At 38.2% G+C, this 22,052-nt stretch overlaps 1 protein-coding gene across 2 annotated transcripts in view; it reads right to left on the reverse strand.

The window, feature by feature from the left end:
• The window catches only part of SHISA6 (shisa family member 6), a 334,899-nt gene that overhangs the window by 298,961 nt on the left and 13,886 nt on the right, over positions 1-22,052 (reverse strand). For both annotated transcript variants that reach the window (XM_014058898.2, XM_014058897.2), the window contains exon 3: positions 12,469-12,629. In XM_014058898.2, coding sequence (XP_013914373.2) covers positions 12,469-12,629 — 161 coding nt within the window. The remainder of the gene's footprint in view (positions 1-12,468; positions 12,630-22,052) is intronic.

Raw genomic sequence — 22,052 nt, forward strand, 5'->3', positions numbered from 1 at the left:
AAAAAAAAAAAGAAAAAGATCAAGGGCATTTTCTGCTCTTGTTTTGCATGCAAACGGAGATCAGAATATGCCCCCAGGTAGAAGGAGTTGCTGAAAACAGCACTTTGAATGTGTTCACATCAGGAACATTCTTTCTTAAATAGCTTATTAAAAACCTTCTCCAGCTATATTCAAGCTAATCAGAGGTCTAAACTGCGTTGCTCGCTGCATTCAAAGCTGTAACAACATTAATAAGTTCTTCAGATGCAAAAGGACCAAAAGATTGATAACATGGATTGAAAAAACGTGGAGAGCAACTATTAGAGGAATCTCAGGGGTGGTATTCACTACCTTCCCTACCGGTTCATAAATGTGAGCATGCGACACCACACACGTGCACAGCCTTCATGCACTTTTGGCAAAAAAAGAGAGCCTAAATGGGATGCCATAGAGCTGAGTGGGTGGGTGGGCAGAGGGACTCATAATTTCCGCTACAGGTTTGGGCGAACCAGTCCGAACTGGTAGAATACTACCTCTGAGGACTGTGTTCAGATTCCCTGACCCTTCTTATAATATACTATGAAAAGTGAAATCAGTGTGTCTTGAGAATGGTAAACCAAATCAGATCCCTTCAATCTATAAAATCTTTATATGAATGAGCATTATGTTATTCCTAGGTCTTTGATTTCTTCCAAAAATTCTGTCTGTTATTGATGATGTAATGTATTTAACTTGCTTTTGGGAGGAAGGAAGATACGTATCTCAATGGAACCTCAGATACAAAAAAAAAAAAAAAAAAAATCAAGGTTCAAATCTCACCACAGAGCCACTATGTTATCAGGTCATATCTTTCTTTACACCGTATCCTTTCTTTATCCTTGCATATCTGGCAGGTAGCCTTCAATTTAAAATCGTTGACCCTAAGAACTCCCCCTTTTCAACTAATTGATAATTCTATATCTTCCTTTTACATCTAGCTGTAATTTTCTGCCAGTTAAAGTCTTATCTCCCAAACTTGGCATGGAGAAAATGTCCCTCTCTCTAGTTCTTAGCTTTTTTGAGAGATCAGTACTTCTGTCTCTCAAAAGGCAGGTGAGAATTCAATTGGCATTCTGGGTTTTTTAATTGCTCTCTGTTTGAAAATTTTGCAGGAAACTCTACTTAGAAACTTTCTGTGTGAGTACCCTACCTTAAAATGTCACACCAGTCTTCTGCTTACCACAAACTCGGCAAACAATATTCTGGGTATGAATCCAACAGTATTTGGGAAACATTTTCCCTGGAATTTTAGCACTCCTGATCAGAAGAAATATTCCAAATGTTTCATTCTGTGGCCCCATTATGACAATCACATAGAAACAGACAGTCCTTTACCTATGACAGTAATGGAACCCACCATGACAGTTGTAAAATATGTCATCATGTGACCAACCCAATATTTTTAAAAAAATTCTGGCAGCCATTAAGTAAAACCATTGTTTGCTATGCGGGGTGGGGGGGGGAGCAACCAGAAAAAAACTCCAGTTTTCAGCAAAAACATCATGAATTGTGGTCATCTGACTGCAGGACGCTGCAAATGGCTGTAAAGACCAGTTGCCAAACACCCAAAATCTCTTCATGTGACCGAGTGTGGGCAGCTTTGAAACTGGGTTATAAGTATCTTTTGGGGAGATCCGTCATGACTTCTTAGTGGTGGATTGAAATTTTTTTACTACCAGTTCTGTGGGCGTGGCTTTGTGGGCATGGCAGGGGAAAGATAATGCAAAATCCCCATTCCCTGCCCACTCTCAAAATTTCCACTACCGGTTCTCCAGAACTTGTCAAAACTGGCTGAATACCACCTCTGTTGCTAAGCAACGTGTTGTAAATTGAAGATTACTTGTAACATAGCATGTCCAAAAACTATTCCCACAAATTGTGATGTTTTTTCTTCCATTTCTATAAAGTTTTTTATTTTCCATTTTTATAACATATGATCATATGTATACTATTACATAGCCAACATTGTATTGTATTATTAAATGTTTACATCAGTGCATCTTACCATCAACTCCCCAAAAGGAAAAAAAAAACCAGTTATTGGCTCTTCTGCTCTCCATACACTATATTTGTGCATTCACTTTCTTCTCCCTCTCTCATTTCCCTCCCTACTCCTTTCTTCTCTCTGTTCTCCTTCTCTTCTCTACTTCCCCTTCCTCTCTCCTACTCCTCTCTCCCCTTTCTACTCCTCATTTCTCTCCTCCTCTTCCCCCTCCTACCCTCTCTCCTATCCCTCTCTCCTTCCCTTACCTCTCTCCTTTTCTTCCCACTCTTCATCTCATTTGCTTAGTGTATTTCAGCTTCTGAGCAAGCTCCATTTTATGTTGATGGTATTTATAGTTCCTTTTCAATATACATATTTAATTTTAAACATATATTCTCATTTTTAAAAAAGAAAAATAAAACATAGTCATTGTACTTTTAAACCCCCTCACCCAGCCTAATTTTGGTTGAGATGTAGACCTGGTTACAATTCCCAGCTATTCTCATCATTACCTTTATATAATTATACATCCTTACGTGCCCCCAATTTGTGATTCTGCCTTTAAGTCTCAATAGTTTCCCATTATAAGTGTATTTCATGTTTCCTCTCCAATTTTTCCATGTCTTGGATTAGATTACCTTTAGCTGTCTATGAATGGCAAACCTCGCTGTTCAATATTCATTTCAATTTCCTTAACCTATTGTTTAGAATAACAAACGGTAAACATCTTGCTTTATATCATCATCTTAAAAGTTCTATGTATAGCCATGTTTCATATATTTTAACCCATGCTTAGTTGTCCTTCTGTTGTCGTTTCCAGTCAATTTGCCACTCAGTTTAATTATCATGTATAAAAGTGAATGGCAAACTCTGCTTTACAACCTCCCCATGTCAGTTTCATATTTACCCACATTCCATATATTCTGGCCTTTGTTTAGTTGTCTTTCCATTATTGTATTCAACCAGTTAGCAACTCCTTGTTGTCATGTTTTTCACAACCTCCCCACATCAATATCAATATCATATTTATCCATATTCCATATAGTTCAACCTTTGCTTAATTATCTTTCCATTATTACATTCAATCAATTAGCAACTCCATTTTATTGTCATATTTAGAAATAAAACCCTTATCTTAGTTTTATATTCTCTCACTTAAAAATTTCTGGTTGTCTGATTTTTTCCTAGTAAGTCTTTTGTCCCACTTCTCTGCTCCTGCCCTCTCCCTTCTCTTTGCTTCAGCACATCCACTCTCCCCAACTTTCCCCAGTTCACCACCAAAGGATGTTTTTTATTTCTCCCCCTTCAATTTCCCTTATGCTACTAACAGCCTCAACCTCTTTTGTCTGCCTTTTGTTTCCCTCCATTTCTACTCCTTCATTATCTTGCCATCCTTGCTCCCCTTCATCTTTGAATTCTTCTTTAGATATCTGCTTCTCTGAGTTCAGAATTCTATTTAGGCTTGATTTCAATGATTTATCCACATTTTTATAATTTCACGTAGTTCTCCAAATTCCCAGCTTTCCTTGGTGTCCAGTTCCAAAGTTGGAATTAGCTATACAGTTATTTCAAAGTTCTGGTCCACCTTAAGTTTGTCCACTTCCACTGCTGTAGGGGACAATGATGGGAGCCATCTTGGTCTTTTGTTCTTCCTTAATATCCAGTTCCAAGATTGCAGTTAGTTATACAAAGTCTTATTTTAAGGCTCTGATCCACCTTAAGTTTTAGCTACTGTGGGACTGGAAGTGAAGCCGGGGCCATCTTAATCTTTTGCAGTAAAATAAAAAGGTGAAGGAGGGAAGAAAAAAAACCCTAGCATTTTCCAGTTCTTATCTCTGTAATAATTCTTCCCCTTGTCACCTTCCATCTCCGAACAGCCACAGCTGCTTAAAACATATCAATTAGAACAAACTTATAAAGAGCTAGATTCAGGTACATGTCTCTTTTGCCTCCTGCTCTTGCAACTTGTGATTTATGGTAGTTGGTTAGTTAAAACTTCCCACATAGTCAAGGTTAGGTTATACATTATCAGAGAAAAAGAGATCAAAATATTTGGTTTCTATTTGATATCCAAGACCAAATTAGAGTTTATATTGAGTGGGATCAGAAGAAGACGTGCTTTTTTCTGGATTATTTTAGCTGGAAGGAATTCAAACAAAGTAAAAATATTGGCTTCTGTTTAAGATCCAAAACCAAATTTAACATTTATAATTATGTGGGTTTGTAACTGCTCTGCTTTCTGTTCTTCTGTTCAAAAGCGCAGACAAAGAACTTCGGGGGGGGGGACTGATGATATAACCCTCCACCTTCCTTTCTTCCTTTTCTTTTAGGAAAAAAAAGTCCCAATCTGACCATCAGTATTATTTATGTTCTCAAAATTTCTCTGCCTTTTCCAGGTTTAATTTATAGTTGTGCGTTAAATTTTCTTACCAGGCCTTTTATCTCTCCCAGTCTCTGCCTGTTCCAAACTTATTTTGACAAAAAGGCCAGCATCTTGTCAGCCATGAAGGCTTCCACCTGACTCTGATTCATAGGCAAATCTCTAACCCATGAGAGATCTCTTGCTTCTCTCAGAGTCTGATGAGACACTGCCCTTCTTCACCCCCACCTCCAGTAGGGGTTCTCATTCAAAAGAATCTTTGGAGATGATTTGTCAGACAGGGTTCATGTGAGACTCTTAGGAGCCCACATCTCCCACATCTGTCCAACTGGAGAACTTACTGTCAAATCACCAGAAATAATATTTTTAAAATAAAAATACCAACCTTTGCTTAGAAACTTTCCATCCCTTGTGGACAATTTCACCATCTCATGAAATCCAAGCACTTAGAATGCAAATATCTGCCAGAGTAGAAGTATGCATACTTGCAGATAGAAGTGGGATATCCAGAGGTGGGTTTCACATAATTTTACCACCAAAACTGTGAGCGGGTGCCCGTGCTCTCTTTGTGAGTCCGTACGCCTTCCGCGCATGCACTTTGCTTGCATGCAGGGCTTGCATGCATGTGCATGGCTTAGAAAAAGTAGCTAAATAGGATGGCATAGAGCGGGGCAGGTGCATGGGCCCACCTGCAGGTCGCTACTACTGGTTCGCCTGAATCAGTCCGAACCGCTGAATACCACCACTGTGGATGTCACTGTGGAGTTTATCCACATATACCAAATAGTTCAGATCAAAATTCCAAACTATCTAACCAATGTTTCAGAATTTGGATAAACTGTATCAGTATTTTGGTATATTTGCATCATGGGTATGCTGCCTGACCTCTTACAAGACATGCTGTTCAACCCCCAGACTCCTATTCAACTGCCACCAATTGTTGATAAATAAATAAAAATCAAACCTGAGAAGGAATGGTTGGCTAGGTAGAATAAACTTACTTTAAAAGTGATTAAATTTTCAGAAAATAGATTTTCTATTCTATCTCCAGGGTGAATGCATTTTTCCCTACTTATTAATTTGATTTACTGAATTGATAAGCCTGCATAGCTCAAACAATATGATTCTAGGTAGCATACTACTACTACTACTACTACTACTACTACTACTACTACTACTATTACTACTACTACAAGAACAACAACAACAAAACAAAGAATAAACTGAAAAAGAACCACATAATATTAAAGCATATATTAACATATAAATACAAATACGAAATGCAAAATATAAATTGGTAACCAAGCACTATAATAAAAACAACCAAAAGGAGAATCCATTTAACTGGCCTTAAATGCATGAGGAGAAAGGGAGGTCTTAATTCAATTCTGAGAAAGCCCATTGTGTGGGTCTCCTACCCATACACTGTATGGTCCCCAACAAATTTTACATGTGGACTCTTCAGCAATATCTGGATAGCCATCTATTCCACCTCTGGTGCCAAAAAAAGGGCCCAGTGCTCTAATATTCTCAATCTGTATGAACATTCTGTTAAATTGAAAATTTAAGAAATCGGCTAGTACAGGTAGTCCTCAACTTACAACATTTAGGAACAGTAGTCCTCAACATTTGTTTAGTGACTATTTGAAGTTATAGCAGCACTGAAAAAAGGTATCTTATGACCTTTTTCACATATGATCTTTGCAGCATCCCCATGGTCAGGGGATCAAAATTCAGATGTTTGGCAACTGACTCACATTTATGACGGTTGCTGCATCCCGGGGTCCTGTGATCTCCTTTTGCGACATTCTGATAAGCAAAATGGGGGTAGCCAGATTCACTTAACAACCATGTTATTAATGTAATAACTGCAGTGATTTGCTTAACAACTTCAGCAAGAAAGGTCGTATAAGGGGCAAATTCACTTAACAACTCTCTTCACTTAGCATCAGAAATTTTGGGCTCAGTTGTGATCATAAATTGAGGACTACTGTAGATATTGAGAATTTCCCTTAGTTCTGGGCATTATACTAGCTGACTGTTTCCCAATCTTAGCATACGTGAACTTCACCTCCCAGAATTCCCCAGTCAGCATTCAGTACTAGCCAGTTATCCCAAATTAAGGATCACCTGCATCAAAAATGCTCAGCTGGAAACAAATAATGTATAATACTGAACCATGCTGAAACAAATGTTGAAATAATGTAGAAATATTGAACATTGTTGAATGTTGAACAATGCAGAAAAAGTAGCATTAATTCTAAATTATATTGTCCTGAACTACCCACCATCAGTCAGAAATCACCAAAATCAAACTTCAATTTGTAAACCGAACACACAGAACTTTAATGCAGAATTTCAATCATTATATGGTTCTGCAGTGGTGTCAAAATACTACTCTTTTGAATAATTGGACATGGTTTTTGTGTCCCATTTTCTTTTTAATTCAAGACAACAAATGGGGAATTTCCTAAATGACTATGCAGATTGGATGAACCACTTCCTATAGATATAGATACAGCCTTAGCTGTACCTTTTATTAGCCACTAGCCGATGACCCGATGTTGCCCGGGGGGAAAATGTCCAGACCAAACGTAATTTCTAATGTTGGATTTTTCCCCCTTACCAGAGGGAGCCCCCTTGTGGAGTACTGTGAAGCCGTTACCATGCCAACTCCACTGTGCTGTACAGTAGAAGCCATTTTATGGCAGTATAGTAGAAGCCATTTAAAGGCACAACAGGCTGTGTCTTAACAGAACACCCCCCCAAAAAAAAGGTGTTAGGGGTGTCTTACCCCCCCACAGTATTTTTCTCCAGAGAGTAAGTCATCTGTGTACCAAGTTTGGTTGAAATTGCTAGAGGCGTTCCAGAGTTATGCTGAAACAAGTAACAGATATTGATATGGCCACAAGTTATCACTGATTCTCATACAAAACAAAAAAGGATTGTCTATTTTTCATAGATCCTAATTTCCAATAATCACAATCTATTTTTCTTTCTTTCCCTCCTTCTCTCCCATCTGAAGGAAATAATTCTAGAAAAAATGATTAGAATACTTATCAACAAATCTATAGTTTTTGCACTGGGAAGCAAAATTCAAGTTACTCACAGAATCTCTTTTTTCTTTTTCATTTGGCAGCTGGGGTCATTAAACAGACTAACATAATCATTCCCAGCAATCACATCTCCCTCTAGAAACAAATGAAGAAACTAACTTAAAACATAGTGTCGGTTGATAGTAGAAGACAACTGTTAGAATTGCTAGGATATTTTATCAGTTAATAGTTAATACTCAGGTTTCTAGGTACGACACTTGATCTTAGCCAAAAGGTCGAGAAGGTTTCTAGAAAATTTGGACTTTCCTTCTGTAAGGAAAGCAGCTTGTTAGTATTTAAAATCCTCAAATAATCAGCAATTTTCTCAGTCTTTTATGACATTGAACCAATGACCTCTTCCTATTAAAGGACACAGGGGAGCCAATTTGGTATAATGGTTAAGGCACTGGACTAGAAATTAGGACACCGTGAGTGCTAGTTCTGCCTTACACATGAAAGCCAGTTGGGTGATTTTCATCTAGTCATTCTCGCTCAGACCAATCCACCCAGTGGTGGGTTCCTAACCGGTTTATTACCAGTTTGCTCATGCTCATGCGCAATGCTTCTGCTCATGTGCAAAATCTTTTGTGCATACTCAGAAGCTTTTGCGCATACACAGAAGCATCTGGGTGGGTGGGCCGAGCCTCCCGCTGCCACTACTACCAGCTCCCCTGATCCGGGCCGAACCAGGAGCAACCCACCTCTAAACCCATCTCACAGAATTATTGTTGTGAGGAAAATAGGAGGAGGAAAGAGTATTAGGAATGTTCCTTGCCTTGAGTTACTTATAAAGTAATAAACCTGGGATAAAAATCCAATAAATACCCAATACTTCTACAATGCCACCATTATTTTTAGGAAGGGATTTGTGGCTACTCACACAGGATTCTATATCATTTATTTGCTGACATAGTTTATATAGTCAGTGATGAGGGATGTTATCTATTTAAAAAAATCTTGGTAAGTTTGAAAGAATAAGGGAAAATCAGTATCAAAATAAAGTATGTCTTTCATTATGTTTTTTTGAACTGCCCGATAAACTAGAATGAGAAAAGTGTACCCATTCTGCCTGTACTGGCTATTGTCTCAGTTATTTTCCAAATGGGATGATTAACCATTCTTACTGAAAGAATTTAAGAATATTATAACAATAACACCAATAATAACATTATTGCCAATTACTCTTGTTATATTGTGCCATGGACTAATCAGTCTCATCTTTACAGTGACCTCCCAAAACTCTAGACACATATAATACAGAGTTACTAAACTAAACTTTTTATCTTACATTCAGTGTTGATTCGGATACTATAAAATTATAGTTGTGATACTACTCACAACTATAATTTTATGAAGGATGAAAAATGACTTATTTCAAGCCTACAGCTCTGACTTCATTTTCATCCTAGTGCTGTGCTTTCTGGGCAACGTCCACCGAGTACCCAGCAATAATGTTTTCTTAATGTTCTGATTTTCAAGAGATTGTCTTGTTTTGACTCTGATGGCACATGATGTACAAACAACATGCATTTAAAATTCAGTAGTGTTCATTTTAAGAGACAACAGCTTGAACAGAAGGTGTATCACAGAAAGCTAGGAAGGTGCAGGGTTTAATAATTCTCTCATATAATGGCTTTGTACTGAAGTTCTTCCGTACATAAGTGTACATCTTCTAAAAGAGTACCACACTTATGTTTCCAGGCACAAATAAATATTGTGAATCCCACAGAAGGTAAATCACAGTACAGTTAATGGAACTTGGGGGATACCTAAGCCTGATGAATGTCTCAATATTTTTTTCTTTGCAATCCCTTAATTTGGGTTGAGTCCATATGGCTGAATGAACCTGAGCATTTACTAGCCAGATGCCCTTCCTGATGCCTATATGGAGTTTATAGTAGATTTTTTTCTTTGTGCCCCAAGAAAGAAATGTTTGCTACTACCTACAATTGAATTCTCAACCTTCTGAGTAAGAGATGAGCGTCTTCACCACTAGGCCACCATTGTGCTCCATAAATGTCTCAATATAAGAATGAAGCCAATTGCACAGTGCCTCCTATGGGTCAGTAGCCAATATAACAACATACATTCCACTCTGCTATTTCTCAGCTGAAAATCTCCTTCAGCTGAAGTATTTTCCCTTCAAATACATATACTTGAACATAGCACACATGCCAGACTGCAGGCACAAAATGTGCCTCCTCATGAGTGAACAATAGCTATTACAGAAGTACATAGATACCCCAGACACTTCCTTTGCTAGAGTCCCTATAAAAACATGGAAGAAATTCATAGAAACAGGTTTTGTGAGGAACTGCCTTAAAGCTCTAACAATCTCAAAGCTACATTGTAAAAAATGATGAATATGCAGTATATAGTTAGGATTGGTCCTATGATTTTTAATTTCTGTTTTTTTTATTGTACCAAATCTCATTTTGTTTCTCTCTCTGAACAAGTCCCTAATGTTGGGAAAATGAGAAGGAATGGGAAGAAGAAGATGATCAATAGTAAGCTGGATGGATTTAACTACAGTGGCCATTGGTGTGCTGTTGGAAAACCCAAAAGACTGGATTGGGGATACATGATTCTGGAAAAGTCTATCTTTATGGTCACCAGGAGTTGATAGCATTTAATCAATCAACAAATTACAAAATTGGATTTTGGCTTCTTAAACCTCTAGGGCTATGGTCATTGTTCTTCGGGGAATCTGTAATATTTGGGGTAGACAATTCTTCATTTGTTTCTACACCTGCACTCTCTTTTATTCTCTCTGGAGTTCTGTGTTTTATTTTGTAATTTATTTTTCCCAAGTAATTTGCATACTGCTATTGTACCATAATCTAGGCTGCTTTGTAATTATCTCTTTCCCATTGAATGGCTGAATTTTAACATTTACAAGTTTGACAAAAGTTCTTAACATACTTTTTAAGAAAAAATAAATAAAACTTGATTTTGTTTATTTCCTATGAGTTTGATTTATCTGCCAACCGAGGGAGGAAGGGATGAATCTTCTATCACCATGTCTCTATGCTTACATAGTCAGCACGGTGTGGAAGCACAGTGTGGAGACCCAGAGGGCTTCTAGGAGAAGAGGTTACAACTTCTAACATTTTATCTCATTGGCCTCAATATCTTATAATAGTGGTGTCAAACTCGATCATGTCACGTGATACATCGTGACTTTTTTTGCCTTTGCAGAGCTGGATGAGCGTGGCCCATAAATGATGCATCTGGTCCATTGGACGCTAGTTTGACTCCCCTGTATAACATTTACATCTGTTACAATATATTATGTAAGCATCCTTTAGTTACATCTTTATTTTATCATAACTGTTAAATTTGAATAGATCCCATTTCAGCTCTTTTGTATAGCAACTCTTATGGCATGTGCCAGAGAAATTTATTGCAAGCTTAAGCTATCTACCAAAATCTGAACTATTAGTGTTTCAAGGAAGTGGGTGGGAGTTAAGAAAGAAATTCAAGGTGGGCTGGACTTAGATCTCTTGTGGGCACACAAAGACTAATGATGCATTTGACCCCTCCCTCAGGCTCAGCCTGATCATCTCCTACATCTTATATATAATAAATACAAATTTCTTCAGATCCAAATGAAAAATCTCTGAAATATCATAGAAGTGGGTATCTTAAATTTGCAGTGCCTCCTACAAAACTTGTGGAAATCAACTGCTTTGACTTCTCAGATGATCACAGACAGAAAACTGCACCCAATGATATGTTATGCCCTATCACTTCTGACTGAACCAGAACATCTTATTCCATATAAAGCATGCTATTATAATTCCAAAGGCTCAAGGAATGGAGAATATGAAGTATGTCTTATTTCCCAGAAAAAGGAGATCAGGGGGCATGAGTGAAGGCTGTGCTTGAATGAAGATTTGGGTCATGTTTTTCAAACAGACACATGTTGCACAATTCATTTGCAATTCATAATATTTTCTACCTCCTAAACATGTGCAATTTGCTTGTTGTTGCTTCTGCACCTTAATTTCTTTTAGCCTAATAATGATCTTATTACTGCAAGATCATAACTGAATGCCTACTGGCTTTATCAATTTCATGCAACAGCTAAACATGACTCAGTAAGTCATCATATCATCAATAGGACCACAGTGTACACCAGTGAGCCACTCCAGAGACTTATGATCCTCTGTCTGTAGCAAACTCAATCACAAAACCGTCTCTAAAAATGCATTGTTTTTATATTGGTCTTTCTGTTAGTGTTATTACAATAAATTATAAATTTATGCTTTTGATTTTATTTTACTCTTATGAATAATGTTGGGATTTCATAAAAGAGTAATGGCATATATAAGTATCAGTAGGAGCTTCATTTAGCAAAAGAATGTACTATTATTTAAATGCAACTACATCTTCAAATACAGCTCAAAAAAAGTTCCTCAGTCCTCAGATCCAGTATATAATTTTATTTGTACACCATTCAGAGCTGTTTTGTGAGGGAGATAGGTGGTTTCAAAAATTGATAAACAAACAAACATACAAATAAATCACACACATATATACATATATACACACACACAAATAAATATAGCACTAATAATATTCTACCGCTCCCTTAAAACCAGTGGTGGGTTCTTACAGGTTCGGTCTGGTTCGGCAGAACCATTAGCTCTGACTACAAGCCGAGAGCGAGCCAATTCTCTGTTTCTGTGAAAGTGGGCCCTCCCACCCGCCCCAAGACCTTTATACTGACAATAGCTTTATACTGACCTTTATTTCTTCTTCCAAAGCCCAGCTGATCAGTGGTGGCAGATCGAATTGCCTCCCATCAGATGCTTTCTTTGCTCCTTTCCTTGTTTGCAATGCGGAAGTTCAATTTTTGCTAAACTGTGCATGCAAAGCGTCCATGAAGCGAACTGGTTGTTCAGCCGGTAGGAACCCACCCCTGCTCAGAACCCATACATAAGTCACTTAGTGTCTTAATACAAGTGTTGAAGAAGTGCCGGTCTTACCTGGGTTGGTCTTAGAGGTGCGCACTGGCGTATAGTGGTTTTTCGAAGATGTTCGGATGGGTGTGTTGTCTTTGGGGGAGGTATCTATAGCCGAGATAGTCTCTCTTTCACAGTGTGCTATGGGGATTGGTCCCTGCTGCCGGAGGATATCGGCCAGAGCCCTAAAAGGAAGAAAGACCAATCATGCAAAGCTTTTATAAAGCAAGTGAGCAGCAAGTGAAAATGAGTAAACTCCCCTCTGACTTTTGATGAAAATAAAAAAGGGAGAATATTATAGTCACATTTCCTTTTGTCAGTATATGTGTACAAAATTAGATTTTGGCTGACCTTGAAGAAAGCAAATAGGGGTCATGACTGCTTAGTTTTTATTTGGACAGCGCTAGGAAATCCCAGAACTATAAGGTGGAGGGGGGGGATTAAAAGAAGAAGAAAACAATCCCCCAAAAGAAATTGTAGAAAACCATTTCTGAACTGCGGCAAGAGAATTAGATGGGTGTGTAAATACAGGCTCAAACATTTTCAGGATTGCTGACTGTAAATATGAAATAAAATATCATCTGCCACTTGGCAGAAAGACCATGACAAATCAAGACAAATAGTAGAATGCAGAGACATCACAATGACAGAAAATTATATGTTGCCAAGCCATGGTTTTCCCACTTGTAACATATGGCTATGATATGTAGACCCTCAGAAAGGCTGAACGAAGGAAAAATTGTGCTTTTAAATTGTGGCACTGGAGAAAATGGTTGACAATACCTTGAATTGCAAGAACAAATTATTCAGTGTCAGGTAAAGTAAAACTGCTTGCTAGGAGACTTAATGATGAACTGAACCTTAAATATTTTGGGCACATAATTCCCAACCCATGTTCAGAAATAGCCCGAATGACAGGTTATTGTTACAGAGCAACTCTACACTGACAACTTGTTATTCCTGATGCGTGAAAGGGAGCTAAAGTATCCATTGCAGGTACTGTCTGTACTCATACAAACTCATCCCACCATATTTTAAGGAAGGGATTGGTGATTTTCATATCATCTACTGATGCTGGGAAGGAGGAGAAAATAAGCTAGTAGAGTCTAGCAAAAGGCACTCTTAAACTGTTCCACATAAAGCTCTAAGGACAGAACAAACTAAAATCCTCATTACTGAAGTGCTTTGGATTAGAGCCATCAGGGCAGCACAAATCATGGTAACATATTTTTCTACCAAGACAAGGTCTGAAGAAATATATGTTTGCATGGCTGTCAAGAAGACCTTCAAATCTCTTCTGCATACACTGCTTTACCTGATCAGGAAAACACCATTCATAGTTAGACTGAGTAGGCAAGTTCTTGTGAGTTAAGTGACACACCATCTTGCGGAAGTATCTGGAAGATGTTTGAAGAGATGGACAGGTTCCTTGGGATTGTTAACTCAGCCACCTGTCCTTTAGATATATAGACCAGTCTGATGAATTTTCTCAAGTTGGTTCCTTGGCATGGATTTAAGCTATACAGTACTTGTCTGATTGCTGTCTTGGTAATAGATTTTACCACTGTCCTTCAAGGCCATTATCTCTTCTACAGAACCCTATGATATTGGACAACCTTGCTCTTTTCTCATAGGTTGGGTTAAGGAATGTGTCCATGAGGATATTTTAGTCACATGATTATTGTATTAGTCTTTGATTTATTGCTTTGTTTTTGAATTGCATTAGAAGTGTTCTTAATGTGATATATAAATGTTGTTGTTAGTTGAAGTTGTGTCTGACCTATTGCGACTCCGTGAACAATGTACCTCCAGGCCTTCCTGTCCTCTACCATCCCTTGGATACATATAGTCACTAAAATATTGATTTTTAATATAAAAATAAGTGAAGATTGTTTTTTAAAAAAATGCAATGCAACTTAAATCAAGAATAACATGGACATATGTCAAGTTTTCAGGGATAAGTAGAGGGTATATCTGCCCCATTCTCATTTTTGTGGACCATCTTAAGACTATGATACCGAAATTTGGTATGTTTATGTTTAGAGACAATAGCTTAAATCAGAAACCACCACTGGATGCTTAACATTTCTCTGTTGGCATACACACACCAGCACCATTCCCACCATTCCCGATTAAAAGAAGAAAAATAATTTTAAAAAGTACCAACACTGATTACAAAAAGATTTCTGGCCTTTCTCTACTTGAAAAGCTGTGTGTGCGTGTGTGCGTGCATGTATGTAAACATATTACAAGCAAGGAGAGCTTGTAACTATATGGCAAGCAACAGCCTACAGATGTTAGATTTGAGGAGGTAAACATGATTACAGTGATATCCACTGCTGTATTTATATTTATGCATTTACATGTATAGATTAATATGTCTGCCTTTTCCCCATTTGATGATGATAGGTAAATGTGTGCATTCTTTCTTGCCACACCAAGTCACTACCATTTCCTGAAAAAAAGGGAAATAATCTTCTCTCATTCTCAATATTAAAAAATGGTTTACAACTTATTAAAAAATGGGGAGGGGAGAGGATTTTATAAAAATGAATCTTTCTGTATATACTAGAAAAAGAAGTGAAGAAAAAAACTCTTGAGTTCAGGGTTAGATTTTTTAAAAAAAACCTGAAATGAATATTGCAGACCCTGAGGGCAAATTGAATTGTCTACACCCGCACCATGCTGCTCTGCATCATAATATTTATTTATTAGTACCTATATTTGATAGGAAACACTTTCTAGAGAAAGGTTTAATTAGAAATATCCCCATGACATCTTAGAATTGCAGAGCCAAACTATACCTGAAGTATTCTATTTTGACCCATGGTTTGGGTTTTCTTTTTTTTTTAATGAATAACATCTGCAACTAGATGTAAGCTTGAAAAGAAGAATAACATAAGGAATGGGTTTTTTTAACTCTTTGCTTTTTTTCCCATTTTTCCATTTAGATCTTTATCCAAGCTGCTTTCCAATCTCTACAGAAAAAGATTATTTATCTTTTTCCCCCATCCAGGAGAAAATGACTTGAAAAATTTGAAGAAAACATAAGCAAGGCGAGAAAGAATTAAACAGACTCCTTCCTGATCACATCTTCCCCAAACTGCTTTTCTTCTTAAAAATAAATAAATAAATAAATAAATAAATAAATAAATAAATAAATAAATAAACAAACAAACAAACCAAGTATTAAGGAGAGATGTTTGCAATTATTGTCAAGCCTAGACTGGATCTTAATAAGCAAAGACTCTGAGAATTAGCCCTGTTCACCAAGGAGCTCTAATCATGCGATCCAATCATGCTAGAAGTAAAATCAGTCAAGCATCATCCATAAATAAGTGTGCATTGGCCTATGGCTTTATCAACTCCATAAACAATGCATTTTCAGTGCCACAGATGAGAGCAAAGGATTTTCCCATTTGTGATTCACTATAGTTTTACCTTTGCAGCAACGACATCTCATTTTCTTAGAGCTGGGTATATTACACCATTTTCCTGGGAAATTGTGATCCTCTCCTAGGTGGATTATTGAATGTGAAATTGTTTTTAGCTCTGCTCAATATTGCCTGCAACATGAATTGCACAAATGGCAAAACTTTTCCCTTCTCTGTGCTTGGATTATTCTGTAAATCTTTGGAAGCTAAGTGTATTATTATTTTAATGAACAATTTCTTGTGATGTTGTTGGTAATCTCTGAGCTTAGCTGTTTGCTTACAGATGTTTTATAAACCAACTAGTGAGTGTGAGGTTTGCTCCCTGTTTATATACAGAAGCAACTGTAGTGCTGCATACATATTACACATGTGCACGATACATATACAACGTATAGTTTATGTACTGTAGCTGTTATAGCTGCTGTAGTTCTGTAGCTACTATATATAAACAGAGAGAAAACCCCATCCTTACTATCACTGATGATGTCACCTAATTGGGTAATGAAACATCTGAAAGCAAAATGCCAAGTTCAGAGAACACCAAGGACTCCACAATTCAACCCTGAGATCTATATATTCTCTTTTATTGGAACAATTTCTTACTGTACTTCTCCAACATAGAAGCTCTATGAGTCTTTAAAATACTTCATTTAAAACTAAAACTAAACTTCATTTAATTTTAAAATCTCTGTCTTTGTTTCACAAAGCTAGAACAGTCCTCTGTTCTGATTTTTTTGGGAAGAGCTAAAAGTTACCTCCTGCAGAAAGACGCCCATCTGTTTGTAATGCATGATCAGGATGTCATGTTTTGTCTGGAATTTGGATTTTAGATTTTGTACAAATCCTAAGAAAGACAAGCATATATGCTCATTAATTCCTCGTGACTAAGGATCCTGTAACTAAGTGTATGATATGACTATGTCCATATTGCTCTATCTATGAAAAAAGAAGTTACGATTTTTTTTCCAGTTTCCATGAAGCAAAAAAGAAGATCTTGGGGGCTGAAGATTGGTAGGAGTTGCAGAACAGATACTTAAATCACAGAGAGTATGTGTAATCTAACTCTGTTTGCCCTTATAATATTCACCTTAAGTGTGAAATTATAAATGAATAATATAATTGAAGGCATGGAGACTTTTCTGAGTTAGTTAAGGAATACTGAACTGGTGTCAGAAGAATTCTAAGTTATGACCTCAGCTGTGGTTATTACAGTTAACTCAGCCACATTGAAGCCTTATCAAACTGAAGTTCTATGCTATCTTTTTCCTAACTTTGCAATATTCTGCTTACCACTGTGGCAGAATCATAAATGCAAACATCACTCTCCTTTATTACTTTTGAAGAGAAGTGCCTCCCAAAAGGAGAAAAAAGAAAAACAATACTTTCCCTTAATATATGACTGTTCTACTACATACGCAAGACATGACATTTCAGCTGGGTGCTTCCCAATTGCAAGGGAGAGGAATGACGGACTTAATCTTGCCAACTTCTTCTCTAGAACAGCCAAAGGCATCCTACTCATTTGCGTAAGAGATGTGTAGGCCTAGGCTGATAATGACACAGTGTTGATGCCAATGATAGATTTAAAAAAAATCTTGCCTAAGAGTATGCTTCACCTATCTGAATAGATAGGACAGTCAGGTTGGTTTTGATATAGATTCCTATCTTCAAATGCAGCCAATTTGGACAAGATCATCTAGAGGCCAAGATCCAAACTAATTATGACAGCTTAAATAGAGTTGCTCCAAAGTGCACTGATATAATTGACAATGTGTTCCATCCTGTTCATTGCTGCAGTACTCTCGAAGATTCATATCCCATTTACCACACAGAAAAAAAAATGATGGTACCGAAACCATTGACTACACTGAGATTTATATGAACATTGTTTTGGATGGATATGCAAACTTATGAAGGCTGCAATGACATATGTATACGGTGGGATTGTCAGTGTTTTTGCCCTTTTATGATTCTGATCAATAAAAATCTTGGATTTTACTGTCTTATGTAAATAGTCTGGTACAAGTAGTAAAGAATAGGACTGTACGGAGCTTTCAAAAATCAGATACTTCACAAAATATCTTTGTATGAATGAAGCAACCTCCCTGTTCATTAAACAAAGCACATCCTTTGCAAGAACGGCACAGATACTTCAAAGTCTGTACCTCCACCGATCACTTTCACTGGAACTGCCATGCCTGTACATATGCATGCACATGGAGACAATTGGAGATAACTTTCATAGCAGCTACAAGGGCTTTACAAAAAAATAGTTGTTGTTTTAACACTTTGATAAATACTTCGTTCAGGCTAATGTTGAGAAGCACATCTTTCAAAGGCCTTCCATCTACAAACTACAGAGCTTCTCTCTCTTAATGTTTAAACATATGTAATTTTAAATCAATTTTATTTTACGGTTTTATGATTTCCATCCAGGACAGCTACGGAAGTCTGAAGAAGCCTCTGAGAATCCTGATTAAAACTCTAAAGTGCATAGCATTTCCTAAGATAGTTTGAAAAGTATAAAGGAATTTTAGGTAGGTAGGTAGGTAGCAGTGGTGGGTTCCGGATCCCGGTACGGTGCAACAGGGCTGGGCATCCACATGAATGCATGCAGCACGTGTATGCGTACTTACTGCCCATGATGCTCCATGATGCTCCAGCTGCTTGGCAGAGCATTGCACAGGTGCTGTATGCTCCATGTGTGAAGCCCCAAACAGCTAAAATACAGGTAAGGAGTACGGGAGGGTGCGTGGGTCCTCTGGAGCACCATACCACAATGGTACCTGTTGCTCCCAGCAGGCACCGGTACGCCCGTACCGGGGCATACCTCCTGCAACCCATCACTGGTAGGTAGGTACGTAAAGCCATATATGTTTCCATAGATATAAACATAGATATATAATTATAATAATTAAATTTTGAAGACCAATTCAAGATTTAAGCTATAACCCAAAATGCACCTGCACAAGCAGCTATGGGCAGAGGTGTGCGTCACATAATGTAATAATTGGTTCACCCAGAATTAAAAATGTTAGTTGGCACGCCTTCCGCGCACGCTCGTGGCATCAAAAACACTTTTATATAAAACACGATTACATAGGATGGGATAGTGCCAGGACAGGTGGGCAAGGCCAACCACTGGTTGGAACTATTGGTTCACTCGAACCGGTCCGAACCGACAGCAGCCCACCTCTGGTTATGGGCTCACCATGGTATGCACATGTGACACATCTGTTCATGAACCTACGCTGGTCATCAGTCTAATCTCAAGATCTGGTTATCTATGGAATACCATTTTTAAATTGTCTCTACTTGTCCTACAAAAATTGACAGGGAGAGGATGGTCCATGGACATTTAGCAATTAAACTGCCATTTTTCAAAATCCTGAAGATTGCCTCCTATGGCACCACTTCTGGTTCTCTGAAATAATACACATTTTCCCACTTGGCCCCATGTTTGCACTCCAATTGTTTGCTTTTATTGATTTATTTAATGTAAGTTGGCACGAGTCTTTCCAATTTGGCAGCCATATATATAACAAATAAATAAATAAATCATTATGTGCTTTGGATTTGATTTAAGAGCAGCTATTACAGTTAGGGCTTTGTTTTGGTTTTTTTTAAAAAAAAAATATTTCTTTCTCTAGATTCACAGCTTACCAGTTCTTGGCATGAGCACTCAGTAATTGCCTATTAGGATTCTAGTGCCTTGAGACTCTCTATCATATATTATTGTGAGTGATTGCTCCATCTCAGCTAGAATTGCCTGATTTACAAATAAGAGTTCAGGAAGAAATAAAACTAAAATATAAACTTATCTTAACCGATGTGTTTTCAAACTCAACCCTCCCAGAAATCGGAGTAGCCCTTTCATTAAAATTAATATATTAGGCCTTTAATGAGGTAGCTATGGTTCCTACATTCCCATTTTTATTCTGCCTGGAGAAAAGGAAAAAGGCTGTCAGAAGCTACTTATGCAGAGAGCAAGGCAGCTCCTTTGAAAAACAAGCTTGCCTTGGGACATGGAACGGGAAAAGGTGAGTTCAGACCATTCAGATTCTACTGAGCCGTCTGCCCTTCATTTGGTCATTCTGGTATTCCTCTTCAGGTGCCCTTGCTTTGGTCATTCAAGCATTCATTGCCCGGGTGTCAGAGAAATGTCAACATGCTATCCACAGGCAGTGCTCTCTTAAGCTGAATCTGGATGGGATTCTATCCACTATTTTCTATGTTATTTTTGACATCACCATAGCAAAAACACCCTAAGTCCCTGAATGCCTGCCACCCTTAGCCAAAAGTCACAGGAAATGAAATATTTGCGGTTCAAGATTATATCCACTGTCAGTCTCTTCTACCTCCCATCCAGACTCAGGCAGGCTTATGTCACTTCTGGAACATCGCAGGGATTGATATGGGGAATCACAGCCTGACATGACAAGACCCATATATGGATTGTTTGTCGTAGCATTCTAATAAAGTAAAAGATTTACATATGAGTGTCTGTGATTCTTTCTGTGTTACAATATATCCTCCTAATGGCTGTGCATCAGCGCACATGCATGTCAATGGTTCAGAAATGTCAAAGGGCTAGACCAGTGATGGCAAATCTTTTTGGTACCAGGTGCCAAAACTGGAATGCATGCATGCACGGACCCAGCACCGGAAACCAACCCAAAGACCAGCTGGCTGGTGCACATGTGTGCATTAGTCACTTGTTTTTCCGGCGCACACATGTGCACTGGCCAGTTAGTCTTCTGGTTTCCGGCATGCGCATACATGCCTGCAGGCTGGTCTTTGTGTGCACCGGAGTGCCGGAAACCTGAAGACTAGCTGGCCAGTGTGCATGCATGTGCCAGAAAGCCAAAGACCAGGTGGCCAGCTGATCTTCATGTTTCCGGGTTCTGGTACGCGCAAAAACTATGCACATGCCAGAAACACAAGGAGCAGCTGGCGACGGTTCACATGCCCACAAATAGGCCTCTGTGTGCCACCTCTGGCACACATGCCATAGGTTCGCCATCACTGGGCTAGACTGACAAGAGTTCAAACAATCACAACAATGGATCATAACAAAACAAACAAGCATATGGCAAATGCAATTGTAAAGAATCAAGGAAAGAAGATAAGAAAGCCTGATAGCATCTGAAATTCCAGGTAAATTAGGAAGTGCTCCTCTCTGAGAGATGCCAATGTCATCAATTGCCCTCCAGCTTTTCTGTCAGGAGATGTCCGATGGGACCTTCAGAAATGTTTCATATCTAAGATTTAATTGTTAGGGGGGGGAAAGACCTGTTCATCTGAATAGTGAGGAATATAGGTAGTCCTCCCTTAACTAGTCACTTAGAAACTGTTTTAAGTTATGACAGAAACCCATCTAAACCTGCTTACAACCCAGGTCCAGAGTTCCAAAGGCTGCATAGACACCCCACACATGACCACATTTTGAGCTCTTGGCAACCAGCTCACATTTAAGGCCAGTTGCAGCATTCCTCAGTCACCTGGTCATGATTACAATGTCTTGACCAGTTTCCAGTAAAAAACACCCATATGATACATTCACTTAGACATTCACTTAATACAGATAGTCCTCAACTTATGACCACAATTGAGCCCAAAATTTATATTGCTAAGTCAGAAATTTGTTAAGTTAGATTTTTGTCCCATTTTATGACTTTTCTTGCCACTTTTGTTAAGTGAATCACTGCAGTTCTTAAGTGGGTAACACAGTGGTTAAGTGAATCTGGTTTCCCCATTGACTTTGCGGGTCAGGTTGCAATCACATGACCCCGGGACACTGCATCTGTGTTAAATGTGAGTCAATTGTCAAGCATCGGAATGTAAATCACAAGACCATGGAGATGTTGAAACACTCATAAGTGTATAAGTTGGTCATAACTCACTTTTTGCAGTGTCATTCTAACTTTGAATGGTCACTAAGTGAACTGTTGTAAATCAAGGACTACTTATAATCCTACTGCAGGAATAGAAATTGTGTTGCAGCGGAATATGATTTCTAGACCTGCCTTAGACATGAAAAACCAGCTGGGTGACTCAACCCACCTCACTGGGATATTGTGGTGGAGAAAATAGGAAGGGAGAGAGAGCCGAGGTGGTGCAGTGGTTAAATGCAGCACTGCAGGCTACTTCAGCTGACTGCAGTTCTGCAGTTCG

The sequence above is a fragment of the Thamnophis sirtalis genome, unplaced genomic scaffold (assembly GCF_051295495.1).
Source record: "Thamnophis sirtalis isolate CommonGarterSnake01/CBP01778 unplaced genomic scaffold, rThaSir2_p1.2 scaffold_3, whole genome shotgun sequence".
In the NCBI taxonomy this organism is placed as follows: Eukaryota; Metazoa; Chordata; class Lepidosauria; order Squamata; family Natricidae; genus Thamnophis; species Thamnophis sirtalis.